Below are 18,814 nucleotides of genomic sequence, written 5' to 3'. Positions count from 1 at the left end.
GTCCAGTGGGTTGGGGTTTGGTTTCTGTTTACAGCTGCGGGTTGTGTGTATGTAATGAACAAAACCGTTTCTGGAATACAAAGATTAATAAAACAGCTGAAAACAGGTAAGACACGGCAACCTTGCTTACGATTTTAACAAAAACAACCTAATTGCCTAGTAGGTTTGTTACTGCGGACAGCAAATACGAGTTAACATAAAACGAGAAACAGATATAAACAACATAGCGGCCTGCTTGTTTTTCGTAGGCCCTGTTGTGTACATTTTTTTTTTTTTTTTTTTTTTTGTCAAATTCTCCACTGCACTCTGTTAAAAATGCTTATGTTTCAGGTGACATTTGATTTGTATTTGAATTTTTTTTTTAAGTTATCGGCATTGGGCCTGGTTGTTGAACACAGTATTTTCGTGCAGGGGTTTGATATTTTATGTGTTGTAGTTTAATTTTCTACAGCTCATGATTCCAGATATTGTCCTTATATAACGTGCGTAGGTTTCTTTGATTTTCTCACATTTGTGTGTAGTTTATTATATTATGCAAGACATTGATATGGTAAATGCACGATTTTTATTTGGCTCGCAGTACTTAATGTATGTCAAAGCAAAACACAGTATGCTACAACTGAACTGAAAAGGTGTTTTATAGATATGCTGTTGTAATATGCATATTTAGTTATTGTGCACAACAGTGTATTTTGTTATGAATCCCATATCGTTAAGGGTACTGTAAAGACGGCATGCAGTACGAGTTTTTAAATTTGTATGCTGACGACGTTGTCAGTGTCAACAGTTTTACTTTTTTATTGTCATGTCCTTTTCCAGTTGTGTGCTAATATTCTTTAAAATGCTACAACTCACGTAACACTTTGCTTTCGGTATCTCGAAAAAAATGCATGTATTTTCTGAATGCATAATGACATCATCGTGCAGGTAAATCCCTTAGGTTTGGAAGCAGTTTTGCAAATTTGTTTAAAACTTCTGTTTTTTTTTCTACACCGATGTATCTCATTGGCTAATAATGACGTAAGGCTTGCAATTTGGCAGGTCAATACAATACATACTGGAAGCAGTTTGCTGAAGACGCTAACTAAAGTTATCAATGTATATCGCATGCATTCAATTGGGAGGGTAAATATAACAACATTGCTCCAAAAAGGATTCGCTTTCTCTGGAAGAAAGCAGATTGCCAGGGGTATTAAAATTATTTGTACCTGCTCAACCCACACTTTCTATGCCCTTTGATCATTTGATTTACCAGGAGGATAAGTTGTACAAGCTAGTAGGAAATAAGGCGATTATCGTTTGCTTTGCTTACAGACACGTGCAGCTAAAATCAACAAACCAATCCCTTTCTAATGCTAAGGCACAACAGTACTTGTAACTGCTGTACATACTGGGCAGTGGACATACATACTGGGCAGGACAAAAACAGCTCTATTTGAAGGAGCACAATGGTGCTAGTCTCCATTTTAATAATTATTTAGAGAGTCAACAATACTGTACAGTGGATTGGATTGATATGTTGAAAGCAGTGATAAAGATTTAATTTCACAGGGAGTATTTTAATGTGTAATTGCAATTATATTATTTTGTCTGTAGTTTCACCTGGCATCAGTGTGTTCCTCCATGTACTGAATTAGAGATCTACTTCGTTTTTTTTTTTTTAAAGAACATTTTAATAAATTAAGTCCACTTTTCAATCTTGCATCTGAATATTGTGCTCAGCTACTTTTATAACTTTAATTTATATTAAATAATACTTAAATGTTTAATCACATTCAAAAAGTGCATGCACGGCCACTGCAGTTGCTGTTTGTTGTTAGGAGGGTAAGATAAACCCACATTCGTTTGCATGAGGAAAATTAGCAGTCCTAGCTATCAAGTAGCTCTGGTGTAATTGGTATTCAAAATTGTGCACTGAATCTTACAGCATTGTATGGAATGTTAATACAGTGCTCCCTCGCTATAAGGCTCTCAATTATAACGTGCCTTGGAAGTAACGCTCCTACAGCATGCCCCCCAATTCCCTGTACAAGTGATTCATGCAATATTTATACAGTAAATACAGTACTGGTGTTCAAACTGTAAACAACTTCTCAGTCTAACTTCCGTTTCTGTCTCTTCCTTTTGATACAGTATCTGAACTGAAGAAAAGCTGCGCTGGCACTTTATAACACAGACATCTTATTCAGCATTTGTTTTATAGCTAAATAAATAGTAGGCCTATTATTTGGTTATGTTTCCTAATGTATTTACTTTTTAGCTGCGAGAGGCGCTGGAGCTTTCTCCGGGAGACGAGACGCTTCAGCCGAGCCCATTCCCTCTTCCCCTCTCCCGAACCGCTCTACTTCTCGCACTTGGTTTGCTTGCCTGTCTCCGAACTGAACTCGCCACAGCCATTTAGTCAGGCTATTTATAGTCTAAAAACTGGTAATTAAAATGATCCAAGAGTGGGAATGTTACCTTTTTTTGGTAAACAATAGAGCATTGATTACATGATTAATTCACAGAAAGTTACATTTTTGTTTCACTCTATGTGCGTTAGAGAGGGAGTTATTTTATTTTGTATTTTAGTCAGATGTGTGTTGTGTCCTGCGGTGCCCCCCCCCCCCCCCCCCCCCCCCCCCCCAATTTTCATTTATAACGCTCATATTGTGTCCCCCCCGAGACCCACATTATTGTGAGGAGAACTGTATTATGAATCACTGATGCGCAAAAAATAACTTAAGATTTTGATGAAAAGAGAGCAAAATGATTGTGCACAATGTCACAGAAAAAACAGGAACAGGAAAAAGTGGTTTTGTAGCTGTGAATAAGTAATGTGAACATTTGAGGCGAAAGATTAAAAAAAATAAAAATTAAACTTATTGCCCGCTGCATGACTGTTTGCCCATATGAAAATGCCTGCCTACCGAATGCATTCTACTACGACTCTCTTACCAGTCTGTCAGATCTGCTGTTTTGCTCATTCTGACTGAACCTGGCATTTCATCTGCAACAATGCTATTTGCAATGAATCATTCATGTGAGGGACAGCCCATTTACACAACATAGGATACATATTACAGGTGCTTACAATTGTTTCTCATCTTTCACATAATACAGTATATCTGAAGTAGTCTGCAAGTGCAATTAAGCATACTGGAATCCAGAATATGTTATTTATATGTAGTGTTCTGCGTTTTCGTTTTTTATCTTTAAAAAACATTTCCGGGAATTTGCTGGTACTTTGCAAATGTTTGGGCAATCGCTGTGCTGACAGAAATAGTATCTACAGAAGGTGTGAACATGACATGAGCACAAAACAAGCCAGGTTTATTTGCCTTGAAATCATAAAAAGAAAATTGACAGCTAAAGCATCACCATTTTCTGTAAAATATTTCCGATTAAGATTGTCGGCGTTAGGCAGTGTTTTACTACAGACAGTCCTGTCGCACAGTCACCAATAAATACCTCTCTGCAATAAACAGTGGCTGTCCAGCAAAGCACAGCACCCTGACCAACTCATTAACACAGTCATTCTGCACTCTTTTTTTATTAAAGCACATGTATAAGCAGGATAGGTGGATTGCTTGTCTCTCCGTTCACTTTCTTGTTTTATTTAATGTGTCGCTTATTTTTCAGTATGTTATTTTATTGTCAGCGCAAACATGTACCTCAATGCAGCTGTATTTGCAGTGCTATGCATCTTCTGCCTCATCTGACCCACTTCTGCTATTTTTGCTTTTTGCATACTTTGAAACATTTGTTTTCTTTTGAATATTCATAAACTGATTTACATTTTCTCTCCATTCCTCATCCAGTAAAATTTGTGTAAGTATTTCAATTTAGTTTTTGATCAAGCTAGTAGTTACTACACCCAGCAATTGCCACAATAATCATACAGGTGACAGAGAACCATGTTTGAACGTTGTTTGATCCTCTGGCATCTAAATGTCTTCTGTATCCTAGATGTACAGCTTATATTATTTTTTATCAAAATGTTGTGTATTTCCTTGAAAATAGTGCTGGGTAATTCTGAATAAACCGGAAACGGTTTATATGGTATCTTTATGCAAAACACAGTTGTTATATGGCAGGGAAAAAACGACGGCGATGCTATTTTTTTAGTTTACAGTGATCTGTTGTTTTAACGAGTGCCGTAGTATAGTCGCAACAAGCCCAATACAGCTATCCCTAGGGTACATTTTTACATACCTTTTTCTCATTCCGCACGGTCTACATCACATGAGCCCTCAATGTAGCAAAATGAGATGCTTACTGATCACAGATTTTAACATGAAAAATGTGAGCAGCACACAATATGACATTTTGTGTTCAAGTTTTATTAGATTTTGTTAAAGGTTAAAAGATTGCACTAGCTAGGTTTTGTGTTGAGGTTTTATAAAAAACATTTTTAATGTAACACAATTCTATGACATAGACTTCCACTAGAGGTCTTTCTCAATGTCTTCATTCTAGTCGAAACTTGTGATAAAATGTAGTTGTTTGTTTTTCTGTGTTTTATTAAAGTGAATGACTAAATTTATAAATAAAGGATGTATCTGTAACAAAGGGTTCCTAAATTATTTCTATTAAAGTGATTAATTTTGCTTTCTGTTAGAAAATGGTAATTGTTACACTGATACAGTAATTAATTATCCATTTTAAATACCTATAGAAATAATGTCTATTGATGTTGATTTGATGAGATTAACTGTACACTTAATTGAAATTGAGAGGGGGCAAAAATTACTGGCATAAGAGGACATTATCTTAAAAGACATGCATTAACTGTTTGCAGTGGGTACATAATAAAGTGAGATGTTTTCTGGATCATTTAGTCAGTGCATTATCTAACAGCTGAAATACAATACATTGATTTACTGTTTTAGCCATCCTAAATTACTTGTAAAAAAAAAAAAAAAAAAAAAAAAAAATAGCCAATGCTCAACTTTTCTAAGGCTATTTAATAAAGCACTTGCTTGGCTTCTTTATCAGCATTTGAACGGCCTCCTCGTAATACTCAAAGCAAGTAAATGAGTAATGTACGGACCCCATCCTTCAGTCTACCAATAAGACATGCAGGGAGTGGTAGACAGCATGTGCTTAAATGATACATAACTATCTCATTAAAGTTTTGTCTTTTAGCAAAATTGTCCACCATTTTTAACACTAGAACAACTGGAAGGGTTTAACCCCATTATAGTAGGCTGTATTTTATACTTCTGACAGTTTCCTCTGAAAATTTCTACTTTATATTTCAAATACTCTATTTCAAAAGGTGTTTTGAGTGTCGTCATAGTATTAACGTTGTTAATTTTATCTTCTTGCACATCATACAGAACATCCAGTCTTGCCCATAACATGGGTCATGATATATATTCTGACCTTAGAGTCTTGTGTCTCTTTTTTAAATTTGGTTTTGGTTGGTATGGAGTCTAATTTTGCTACAGTATCTATTTTAAAACTAAAACTACATGCTCATGTTTTACTGCAAAGTCTTGAAGTAGTAGAGTAGACTCTCGTTAATTCATCTTTCAAAATGCATTTGTGCAGAAATCATCTGATCTATGCGGAAGCGGGTATTTGCTTGCTTTATTAGTGCGGAAATCACTATATCTGTGCGGAAGCGGACAGTCATCTTTTAATTGAATTCAATTATATTGAGTACAGTATAGTGCAAGCCACTGGACAGTGCTGTATTGTAGTTACTGAAACCAGTGACAAGCGAGCAGAAAGCACTTAAGACTCTTCTAGCCTGGCAGTCTGAATATGAAGAGCAATTATGACAGAAAGGTCAGTGACTTTTTTAAACCAGCTCTCTGCCTCTGAACAATGCTGATTATGTACAGTATATATTTTGACCATTGTTGGAACAACTCAATTTCGTCTAATCTGTGTTTTTTCACTAATTCAGGCTCAGATCGGTCCCAGTCTGCACGGATTGCAGAGGTCTACTCTGTTAACTTGGTGCATGTTAACGGCAGTGGATCCATGTTACATGGGTAAACTTTCTTCAAGGATCATTATTTATTTTAAAATAATGGAGTATCTTTTGGGCCAATTCATTGTAAGTTTCAGAGCACTTTGTGTTTAAAGTCCAGGTGTTTTTTTATGCACTGATTTAAAATAATCTGTTTTTGATCTAGGGACCAAAATACAGAGCACCAGATCGTATTGGGTCATACGGGAACCAAACCTGCAAGTAAAGCCTTATTGTAAAATGTGGGCTATGAAACTATTTTGTTTAGTATCATTAGCGGTGCAACTGTAGCAGGTGCAGTAATGTCCAAACACTACTGTATCTATTGAAGTCGGACATAAACATGTATTTATTTTAATTTGTATACATATAGTAACACTACCTTCTGTGCTGGCCATTTGATATGATGTGACCTTCAGAGAGCAGCGTGCATACAGTATCTCAGTTTGTGCCTCATTGTTTTCATTTAGTCCTTCTGCAGTCTAATATTGTACCACTGTTTTCATTTTGGGCCTCGTGTCTGCTGGTTGATTGTCCCACATTTACAGATAAAGTACATGGTATTTATCTGCTCATTCCACATTGCAAGAGTTGCTGTTAAAGCTCTCTGGAACAAGCGAGAATGTATATTGCCAAAATGCATGTAACGTTTGCAGTAGCGCCATCAAATTCTGCAAAGACAAAATATGTGTGCTTTTGTTTTATTACTTTTTTTTTTTTTTTCAGCTATTTTTTCTCATCTAACATCTTGCCCAATGATGGCTAACTGAAACACTGCTGCAGCAAGGTGATCCTGGTTTCATATATATTTACATATATTAATAAGGCTGAGGTGATCGATTTATCGATGCATTCTGTCGTTTGACAATAGTCGATAGTCAAGCCTGCACATTGTTTTTATGTAAAGGGAAAAGGAAATTTAATTTTTTTTTAATTAAATTTGGAATCAGCAGTTATTTTTTGCATTAAGCACAGAGCTTCTCTGCTGCCCTCAGGTCTGACTCTGAATCTGCATGTGATTGAGCTCACCTTCTTCCCCTGCCCCGATGCATAACCGATGTAAAAAGAAAATAAGTACTCAAAACTGATTTATGACCAGACATATGTTTAATAAAAAATATCATAACAATCACGATTATGTTGAAACCCCACAGTCTGTTCAGTTTTTAAAATGAAATTGAAAACAAAAAAATGAAATAAATAAACTTTCAAGAAACCTTTTGATATAGACTAAAGAAAAGTTAGCCATGTTAAGGAAAAAATATTTTCACAATCCCTTAATAATTAATAAGCTTGTATCCCTGTGCAGAACAACTCCCAGAACAGGATATCTTGAACCTGCCCTGCAGTGGTGTTGCTAAACAAAATACTTTATCAGGTTGTGGCACTGGTGTATGACTGTCCCTGTGAACCGTGCATGTTATTCGTGATAGTAGTGTAAGCCAGCATCACACCAAATGAGGACTGTTTACAGTATGCAGGCTTTGGAAGTTGTATATATTATTATTGTTATAGGAATGCAGAATTCAGGAACGTGCTGTCTCCACAGATGAGAGGTTATAGTTGCTGTACAGTATGTTTTCATATTGGGGAACATTAGGAGGGTATGAGATATTCTTAATTGAAACTTATCATTAGCTTGTCATGCCTTGCTTAAACAGGTGCTGTACGTGCAGTTTCCTAAAATTAGTTCTTTGTTTTACAGCTTCAGTAGGAATAACTAGGAAAAACTGCAGCCAGTCACAGTGATTCGTCACCTAAATACAGTGCTCATCCGTTATAGCGTGCCCTGTTATAGTGCTAATCGGTATAACACGGTAGGGTCGTGGCTCCCATTTGCTCCATAATGCCATTACAGTAACCCTTTATTACTCGTTATAAGTCAGAACACTAATAGCACGTTCTTGTAACTATGGCTCCTCACTATAGTGTTGTAAAGGGTGTGCACTGTATTTTACCTGTTACAGCACACAATTTCACCGTCATTCGTCTGACACCTGTCCTACACACATGTACTTATGGAAAAAGAAATAGGCCTGTTTTCAGAAGTTGACTTTTTTTCTTATTTAACATTCATATTCCGCGTCAATGTAAAATTCAAATATTTTACGCAATAGTTCTTAGTGTAACTTAAAACTACAGGTATACTGTAATGTCAGCGTGTGCAAAACTTGCATAAGACTAAACTGACAGACTAAAGAACACGTAAAAACATACAAAAAAAAAAACTCCACTTGCTTGCTTACATGCTTTCATTTCAGTGAACACACGAGGCACAGTTAATCACAATCATCAAGACATGAACTGTCAAATCACTCACTCGTTCGATTGACTGTGCCTTTAAAGGGTGTAGTCTAGAGGTGCACTCATTCACTCTTGTTCGTGACATTTCTAGCTGCGCACCGCAGTGCTTTTGCTGCCAGTCAAACTGACAGGTATTACCAGATAACGGAAGCGCATTATTATGAATACAGTGATTTGTTTAGGAATGCGTGACAGGTACTTAGAGGATCAGAGAAATGCAATGTGAACCTTTGTTTTTAATCTCAGTACTGGCTGGGTGAACTCTCTCTGATCCCTTCTGCACATAAGCCGTGGTTTAGTTTTTTGTTCTCCTGCAATGAATGTGGCCTGTGTAGATTAATAGAAAACCTGTGTGTGTCTGTAAGCCACTGACAACAAATCTCTTCAGCATCTGTGTCTGACCTTCAGCTTTTTTCTTCTAGCTACTGTACAGTAATATTTCCAAACTGGAAAAAGCAATTACCTATTTGTAATCCTCTTGTTATGTTTCAGGTCTGTTTGACCTGAGGGTCCCACTTACAGTACGCATTTAATGTCTGTCTGTCTCTATCTAGCTATCTAGCTGTCTAGCTATCTGTTTATCTGTCTGTCATGACATGTGCTATGGTGTTGTGGCCATATGCAGAACACACACAATTATTTCTGCCATGTTTAGTATTTCCTGACTTGGACTGATTATATACTGTAGGCCTACACAAGCATTGTTTTTTTGGCTCAATGTGATGCATGTAATTGGACGGTTACTGTACGTGTACAAACCCTTTTTTTTCTTTTTTTTTTTTTACAAATTTGGAATTGCCAATTATTTTTCTTATTTTCTCCCCAATTTGTCCAATTATTTTTATTTCAACCCGGCTCACCGCTGCCACCCCTGCACTGACTCAGGAGAGACGAAGACGGACACATGCGTCCTCCGAAATGAGTGTTGGAGGACCACGCAGCTCTGGGTAGCTTACAGGCAGGCCCGCAGGCCCCCAGCCAGTCTAAAGGGGGAGCTGGTGCGCGGTGAGCCGAGGACACCTTAGCTGACCTAGGCTCTCCCCACCGGGGCGTTGCTCAGCCAATTGTGCACTACCCCCTGGGAACCCCCCAAGATCCGAAACGGTGACCTCCAGGCTATAGAGCGCATCCTGCACTCCACACGGAGTGGCTTTTACTGGATGCGCTACTTGGGAGCCCCCACAAACACATTTCTATACCCTGTGGGAACGACATAATTCGGCCTAATTGGTTTATTGGAGACTCCTGCATTCTCAGCATCTGTCAGACTCATTCAGCTTATGTTTGAGTTAGAATTTTAAGGAATTGACTGCATTGTTGTATGCTGAATGCAATAACATTGTTCCATGGCTATTGTAGTGCAATTGGTGTGGAGTAGGTGGTAGAATTTGCTACATATTTCAATACAAAAATTCTACTGTGTATTCAAAGTAAATATGAATGATTGTTGACTGTCCTTTATTTCAGCATGATTCATCACATGTGTTCACAGCAATTAATACATTCTGTCATATTTAAGAATGTGATCTTAATTCAGTGTTCCCTCGTATTGTTTTATAATTTGGTAATTCACAAGGCCAGTTTTTTTCACACTTTATTTTATCAATTTATTGAAACTTAAACATGGCGTTTCAATATAAATATAATGTTGATAGTTGATAATAAATATTACCACAATTCGTCCTTTTTATTTTTTTATTAAAGCCATGATTTTCAATGGGACTTTTGTTTCTGTAAATAGTAAGTAAAGCACTTGAAGACACTTCTGTCATAATGTTTATAGACATCACTTGGCTCATTGCTGGCATTAAAATAAGAATTGTATTACAACAGTTGAATTGCATTACAAATGTCCAGCACTGTTGTGAGATCATCATATTTAGTCATTCAGTCTACAAGTGAAGACCAGTTTGTCTTATTGCTGGCATTACAATAACAATAAAACAATATTAAACACTTTGATAAAATGAAGTACTCTACACAGGTTCAGCAGTGTGTATCCCCCCCATTGTAATATAGGTGTGTCTCCGGATATAATGTCTTTATGAAACAAACGGTGTGTAGTGACTACATCCTTTACAAAGTAAAGCAATAAATTTCCTTTAAGGAATGTATAGCTAGGAAAATAGCTTTGAGCTCGTTTCTTCATCGTTCGATGTCATTTAATTAAGAAACAGTCATTGTTTAACATTACTACTAATAATGGCTTTATTAAATGTAGGTAGAGTGGTAAGAAATAAACTAAACAATAATTAAATACACAATTATTTAGCTTGCTTACTTAGGGAGCTCTGCCTTGAGCGCAGTACCTTAGGACTGAGTTTGTCAGCATAGAAGAATGCAGTGCTTTGCATTTGTTACAGTCTTTTTTGCTTTATTGTTCTCTGCTTGTTTAAGACTGGCAATATGATCTTAATGGTATTGACTTGTACATGATAAATTTAATGACAGCAGCATTTTCAGAATAGTATCCTACCATCTTCATATAGATAATCAGAAAATGTTTTAGCTCATGTCTTTTGCTGAAACATTTGCGTCTTTATTTTCTTTGTAGCCATCATGTTGAGTTTCAGCAGAGACACATGAGTGAAGTCACACGTTGAATTGAGTCAGCTTGGTTGGGTGCAGTGCAAAAAAATAAAAATATAAATCATAAAACTGGAGTTGCGACTTTAAGACAACATTGCCTAATTCCATTCCCAATGCCAAATTCAGATTCCGCGATGGCAAAAAATCAGTAGCCCTACATACTACAGTATACTGTTTTTAATATTGCATTTTTTTAAATTGTCAGATAACATAATGTAATTTCTTGTAAATGGCTGCTATATGAGCATATACAGGACATATGCAAAATCTAATTGTAATGAATGATAAAAAAAAAAAAAATGTTGCCCATCTGGACAATTTAATTTCTAAAGAAAAACCAAGGAATAGTAAACCTCTTTGAATTACTGTAAACTTTGAATTGTTTAAATGTGAGTGCATTCCTAAAGGAATTTTTTCCCAAAAGCAGGTTTCAAGGTAACTTCAAGTATGGATACATATGGCCTTATAAAAGTTAATTATCATTTGGAGTGATCTTTTTTTACAATAATATAGAAATGTATTGTGTACTGTATGTGGGCAATAGCGTATACTGTGAACTGTGATGTACTGTAGTGTGTGTGTGTGTGTGTATATATATATATATATATATATATATATATAAAACAAATTAATTCCAGTAACATTTTCCTGATATGTATTGCCATCACTGTGTAGGTCTCGCATTTCCCTACAATAGATCTTGTAAAAGACGCTCATGTAGTTTATAAGGTATTTTGTTTAAAAGATTTTAGTGAGGAAAATGCATTGATCACTCCTTCCAGATCTTTCAGTGCTACAATCATGCATCCTGCTTCTGTTTCAAGGGGTTACATTGAAACTCAGTCAACACTGAAAGCATTATATATAGGAGAGTGATTGGTTAACTGGGAAAACAAGCCAAAACACAAAGCGACAGAAAAGCAAAAAAGATTTTAATTTTTTATCTTGAGAGAAATATATTTAATTAAACATGCGTTATAGTCTCAAAAATCTAATATCATAAATAGATTTGTATTTTTCAAGCAACTGTCTTGTCAGATCTCTACTTTCCATATTATACATTTTCAACATTGACGGCATACATCCTGTGACTTCTGTAGCAGTCTGGTGTTGAAATAAGTACAAAGATTTTGTTGAAAAAAAAAAAAATTGCTATGGGGGGACCCCCTGCCATACACACATAATAATGTGTGCATCTTTCGTATTGGAAATGCAAAATTTAATAAATAATGAATGCATGTATTAGGTAATATCTGCTGGAATTGTTTTGTTAACTCTATGTACTTTAAGGTTAGGATATTGGATGTGAAGTGAAGCAATCCTGTATAAAAGTAACAACACTATAGTGCTTCCTGAGCAGAATCAAAACTCATTTTGCAATTTGGTGTATTTAGTATACTGCCAGTCTATTGTAATATGTTGATAAAATACAGAGATATAAGAAAAATCCCCCTAGTCTGCAAATGTATGTGATTTGAGTAACGTTACCTATGTAGCCTGTGTGAGAGTTGTGTGCAACTATTCAGCAACAAGCATGGGAAAGCGGAGTGATGTCTGACTTCACAAGGGGCATGATGATAGGTGTCTTGACAGTGGGCTTGTCTCTCAGTTCAGTGGCTTCATTGGCAAACCATCAAATCGGTCTCGGAAAGCAGAACTCGCAAGCAGCTCATGACGGATCAGCTTGCTGACGTCGTGTACAACGTTTTGTGACAAACAGACATGCTACAAAAATCTGGACACCCATTTCATTCCACTCTGCATAGTGGGCTATTAATGCCATTCTCTGTCAGTGTAGTCATCTATCTAGAAAATCATTCAGCAATCATTTTAAATATGTGAACTGTCCCACAGCAAAATGATGATTTGCCAAAAAAAAAAAAAAAAAATCAAAAACTTTCTTAGAAGTGATATTGTAAGATTTTAAAAAGAAAACAAAAAATCATAAGGTTGACAATCCAGTATTCTAACCTTAACATTGGTAGCTATTTCATATAGCCAATATACAAATGTTTTTGTGGTTTTCTTTTTCTAGGTGCTTTTAATAACTAAACCTCATTCATGAGCTGCGATTGGTTTAGCAGCCATGGATGACAAGGCCTCAGTTGGGAAAATTAGCATTTCTTCAGACTCGGTTTCCACACTAAACAGTGAGGATTTTGTCTTGGTTTGCCACCAAGGGGACGAAACACCGTCTTCAAATAATGGTAGTGATGATGAAAAAACAGGACTGAAGGTAAGAGCATTTAAAGTGTAGAGTAGAGATTTTGGTCTGGTTTTGCTTCTGATGTAAACTGGACCTCATTTCTCTATGGATGACCTGAATACACCAATACAAGCAGGTGCACGCATGGGGATTGTTGCAAATATTGTTCTTTTTGCCACAGTTTACAAACACAGTGACAGTTCAGTTGCTCAGTTCACAGTTAAAGGAACCATATAATGTATTGAGTTAATGAGGTACTACTGCAGTAGGTAATGAGCAACTTAACTACATGCTTTTACTGAAGAAATGCAAAAACGTTTTCATGAAATCGCCAACATTTTGCACATGGAAACTCTTTAATTTTGCTCTGTCTGCTGTACAGTAAGTCAAGTAAATGTCATGTACTGTAACTGCAGAAATTGAATTAAAGGTACCTTACTGTAGATGTAACTTTACAGTTCAGCATATCTTGTACAGCGCCTCTTACAACTGAAAACTCTACCCTGACCCTCCTGCTTATTTACTTTAGTTTTCTGGTCATTCCAGGTCCAGACCTGGGTGTGCTACTGTACTGTACACGCTGAGCAATGTTGCTTTACACACTCACTGTTGCTATGCCACTCATGCTTCAATGTCTCTGAACCAACGGACCAGATCATTTTTTCAACGTGCATACGTGCTTATTTTTGGTGAAAAATAAAATAAAACCAGATCATCAATAATCTAGTCCAATTGTTCAACGGGATCTTTGAAAACAGATTACTTGTTCCAAAACTAGAGACAAGAAACCAAGAAGGTTTATTTAAGGACACAAACGTGTTTACTACCGTTTAACATTTTTACTTTCCATTTACAAAGAGTAGTGCCAATTGCACCTTGTCAAAGAACTGGACAGTCTGATCTACAGTACGTATCTTGACAGCATCTGTGGGTTATTAAATATTCACTGTAAATATTCATTCTTTGATATTAATAGCTTTGTTGTGTATACCAGTATAGATATATGTCCAGAACACAGCAGGTGTTTTTCATGATGCCAGTCAGTAGGTATTCAAGCTCATCCATGGTTTGACAGGTTTGGTTTACATCAGTTGCAACTTCAGTATTGAATGAAATAATTTTCAATTATACTTCTACCAAAACTCGCTTTTAACAGCAAAATTGTACTCTCCTGTCTATGAGCCTGTGTTCTCCGCATGCTTCCGAACCTAAAATAATTAACTGAACCTTATTGTACTTCCACATAACTCTTAAACCCTGCTAAATTACCCCTTCTCAAATTCTGACCTCCTGGTAATGATGGTGGTAATGAAGTGTGAATGAAGGCATGTTGACTCACCCCTTCTCTGGATGTTGTCCCTCCTCTCCAGCCTGTGATGTGTTTTATTAACTCTCACTTCTGGGCAGTCCTGCTTTTTCGTGATACCTACTGTATTTGTGTCTCTGTTTGCACAACAGCCGCTTTTCTCACCTCTCCTTTGTGCTTGTACACTTCTTGCCTGTGATCAATAATTTAATTTTTTTAATATTACTATTTCAACTTTTTTGCACTTGATCGTTGTTTATTTGCCTGCTGTTTTTTTTAATGATAATTTGTTTCTTGTTCCTCCTCGTTGTTCGACTTCTCTTTCTGGGAAGTAATAAGGTGTAGCATTCTTATGAAAGGTATCCCTTGCTGTGCCACAACTTGTCATATGGCCCAGGATAGAAGTACTGTAGGACAGTATTTATTATAAAAACACATTATGTAGGAATCAACCTGTTAATTGCTACATATTTAATGGAAATTTTCCATTATTATTATTATTATTATTATTATTATTATTATTATTATTACAATATCACTAGTTATTTTTCTGCCATACTTGCCAGGTAACTGCAATGCTTATTTCCTGCAGCAGATGGCATCATTGCACACACTATTCTTATGAATTTCATACAAAACTATACTACCTGCACTATATGGACGATCCTCAGCATAATGAAGGGATAGTACAGACCCTGTGTAATAGTTTGCAATGATTTCAAATCTTATATTTTGCAGAACCTCGAGACTGGCAAAGTGCCATCAAGGATAGAGACCTGCATGTAAAAGGCTAATTAAATGAATGGCTACATAATTTTTTTTTTAAATTTCTTAGAGGCTAAGATTTGAAATGATTTAAAAAAAAAATGCATTCTATTAATCTATTAACAAAACAAGATTTCCACATTGGAAAATACAGTTTTCTAGTTGTACTTATATGTACGCTGTTTGTCTCAATTAAGTTTAGTCACTCTGTCAAATGTATATTGCTTAATTTGTTCAGTCTAAAAAAAAATTGAATTGGAGCTCTACAAGTTGCTAAAACAGATTGAAAGTTCTGTTCTTTGTCAAAACTTGTTCAGAACACTTTAGCAGTTAAGCGCTTGTCTGCACAGTTTGATTACATGATTCCAGTGTGAACCAAACAAGACTTTCTTCTTTGTTTCTTTGTTCATTTATTCTTTCTAAAGACCTCTTTTTTCAGTATTTTAAATGCTGCAAAACACACAATCCTACTATTACTGTGAGCAGCTTGTTTTGAATTGGAATAAATTCATCATGTTTTTACAAATACGAACAAAAAACACAAAGGGGTTAGTCACAGTGTACAGAAAAACACGGTCTAATAGGCCAATAATCTGAGGCTGATTAATTAATGAATCAATCAAGTAGGTTCTGTTTTGAAGACTTGTATACACTATTTACCAAATATGTTCTTTGTGGTTGTCCTGCAGTGGAGTACTAAAGGTGCCACACTGAGAGTTAACAGAAAGCTAATTATCTATGGGCTTATTTTGTGTACAGTAATGCATGACTTGGACTGTGGCCAGATAATCTTTAGACAAGTTATTTATATATTATGATTATTATTTTATTTTTGTACTGGTCCAAATATAGATGAAGAGCTCTACTATTTGAAACCCTGGAAATAGATTTTATTATCTCTGACTGGGTAATATGGAGATGAACTCTATATTTTACATATATGTTGAAAAAAACACTTCCCCAACTGTGATGAAACTTGGTTAGGACATTCTTTAGTTATTGAGATTATATTACTGTAGTCTGATTGTCTTACATTTTTGCTTCTACATAGAGTGGTTTTAGGTCATAGGGATCTCATAGGGAATATATGCTACTGACATACAGTACTTTGTTGTATTGCACTCAAATAGAACGGTTTAGAATAATATTTACAGATCCAATGATCCTTCTGGATTATTCATCTCAAAGTACATTAAGTATGTTGTATTCATAAACTGATAAGATTCAAGTACTTGTTATGGCCTGCACTCAAAAGAGTTAATGATTTAAAGTGATTGGAGGTATTGGAGCATACATAATACTGAAATAGACAGGTTACTGCAACCATTACAGCAGTGTGTTCCATCAAAGGTTATGTTCCATATACTTATTGTGTGTTACTGCATAAGTAACTTTTTTTTTTTTTTTTTAGCTCTTGCTAAGAAGTTTAATTATTTTCATTTGTTCAAGAATGCAATATAATAGTTAGCATTCAGTCTGTGTGTACTGTAGAATAATATACATGTCACCCAGGCTCATTTTCTTTTTTAACCTGGTTTAATTACAAACGAGCACACTGTATACGTTGCAATATTATATTTGGAGCTGTAGTTTAGACAATACTGAAGCAATAAAGTTCCCAGCATAGAATCCTGAACAATTTTTTTCTGTTTTTCCCGCAAAGCCTTTAAAGTCTTTATCTCCAGTTGTGTCTCTTCAACTAAAGTTGTGTCCTGTAGTGAGATGGGGACAGGATTGACAGAGATTAATGAAATACTGAAAACCAGGTATAGGCAGATTTAGTGAATAGTAACCAAACCCAGAAGCAATCAGAATTGGCTAACACCATAAAATAGTGAAAGAAATGTAAGACATATTTGGAGGATATAAAGTAGCTCTGTAAACTCCTGACACAGAGATTAGATTTAGGAAAGTATTAGGAACATTTTGATTATGTGAAGTATTCCTTTAATATTGACAGCAATTTGTTTTTGAAAATCTCTCATTGTATACATCATACTACAGAACTTGAGAGGGGATGTTTTTTAAACATACAATTTAACAGGTATGCTCTCTTTAGGAAATAAATACCTGTGGAGAGAACAAAAAGTATATAAGTAAACTAAATGTGGTGTTTATTACGCAGGTTTTTACTGAAGAAGGTGTCAGCTTTAAGGTCAGTTTAATTTTTATATATATTGTCTGTTTGTCCTGCTTCCCATTATTTGCAATAACGTAGAGGAGTGCTCCTTGCTTTATAGGTTTCCACAATTTACTTGCTTAAATAAATACTTGGCAGACATTTATTTCGCAATGAGAGCCAGCTAGCTCAACATGTAACTACCTCTTTGCTGTACTTTACAGTTATTTGGTCTGGCTACAGGAACATGCAATGTAAATATATAAACCAATTGCTGTACCAGTGCATAACAGAACTGAAATAAGTTCAGGCCCAAGTCCCGCTGTCAAGAGTTGGATTAGAGTGCTCTAAACGGCAGCTGGTGGTGTGTGCTGGTCTGTGTGCAGATCGTGGGGAACGGGAGTGAGCAGGAGCTGCAGAAGGAGCTGGAGGATGTGCTGATGGATCCCTCGGTTGCAGACCAGGCAGGCAGCGGGGATCATGGGGAGGAAGGGCTAGCAGCAGTGGAGAAGGAGGTGGCACCCACTCATAATGTGCCCATCTCTGTTGCCCCGACACAAGTCTGTCCCAGCCCGATGGCCACCCTACCGAAACTTGACATGGTCCTGCCTGTCAAACCTTCACAGGATGGTGAGTGGATGAAATCAGCAGGCCCTCCTTCCATCATGCCTTAATTAAATACAGACTTGCTAACTGTCCCTCTTTTGGAGACACTAGATTACAAGGATTTAACATGGTTATAAAAGTGGGTGGTTACAGGCACAAAATAATATTTGCGAACAAGAGGAGGACATTCGGCTCATCAATGTTTGTATGGTTCCTAGGAACTGATCTTAAAACCTTGTCAAGTTAGGTCTTAAAGGATCATGATGATTCAGTATCAACATGGCAAGGTAACCCATTCCACACCCTCACCACTCTCTGTGTAAAGAAGTGTCTCCTATTATCTGTCTGAAGTCTATCTGCACTTAATTTCCAACTGTGTCATCTAGTCCAGGTTTCCGTGCTGCGCTACTGGTTTGTGGAACACTAAATTTGACATTCAATTTTTGTGCATCTGACAAATGAACAGAAACAAATGAGAAAAAAAAAATATATTTAGGAAAGAAATGTAACAAGCTGCTGCTGTAAATATAATGATAGACTAATGGTTCCTTCGTTGTTTATAAAAAGTTTTGCTTTTGGCCAGGGTCAAAACCATCAGGAGTTTGGAAAGATGTCAAGACAGCAGTATCAAATTGTAGAAAATTGCCTGCCTTGCAAGAGCAAAGCTGGCTTCTTGGAAAGCTGCAGGCTGCTGTCTGACCTGGAACATGGTTGGAAGTTATTTACAATGGAATTCCTAATGATGCTAAAAGAGACTGTGTTAAAGCTGCAGTGTCCGTGTTCAACTGTAGGCTGTAACTCTTGCTTTGTTTAATTATTATTTTTTAAATAGTTTATTCTGCTGTAGAACTAACATTTTTAATATTAGTGTTTAACATCAGCAAATACTCTTTTTTTTAATAAGGTGATTATATTCTATAGTACTGTGTAAAGGTATTTAAATGGATCTTAGGATTT

At 36.2% G+C, this 18,814-nt stretch overlaps 1 protein-coding gene across 3 annotated transcripts in view; it reads left to right on the top strand.

The window, feature by feature from the left end:
- LOC121307082 (rab GTPase-activating protein 1-like) overlaps positions 1-18,814 on the top strand; it is a 113,439-nt gene continuing 94,625 nt past the window's right edge. Inside the window, exons 1-6 of one of the 3 annotated variants that reach the window (XM_041239197.1) lie at positions 3-106; positions 5,897-5,984; positions 6,689-6,749; positions 12,891-13,091; positions 17,258-17,287; positions 17,638-17,881. In XM_041239197.1, the coding sequence (XP_041095131.1) occupies positions 12,942-13,091; positions 17,258-17,287; positions 17,638-17,881 (424 nt within the window). In that variant the 5' untranslated portion in view covers positions 3-106; positions 5,897-5,984; positions 6,689-6,749; positions 12,891-12,941. Of the gene's footprint in view, positions 107-5,896; positions 5,985-6,688; positions 6,750-12,890; positions 13,092-17,257; positions 17,288-17,637; positions 17,882-18,814 lie in introns of all 3 variants that reach the window. The other 2 variants (XM_041239196.1, XM_041239198.1) reach the window with 2 other exon arrangements.

This window comes from Polyodon spathula, chromosome 52 (genome assembly GCF_017654505.1).
Source record: "Polyodon spathula isolate WHYD16114869_AA chromosome 52, ASM1765450v1, whole genome shotgun sequence".
Taxonomy (NCBI): Eukaryota; Metazoa; Chordata; class Actinopteri; order Acipenseriformes; family Polyodontidae; genus Polyodon; species Polyodon spathula.
Note: the sequence above shows the minus strand (reverse complement) of the source record. Positions and strands in the feature narration are given on the sequence as shown.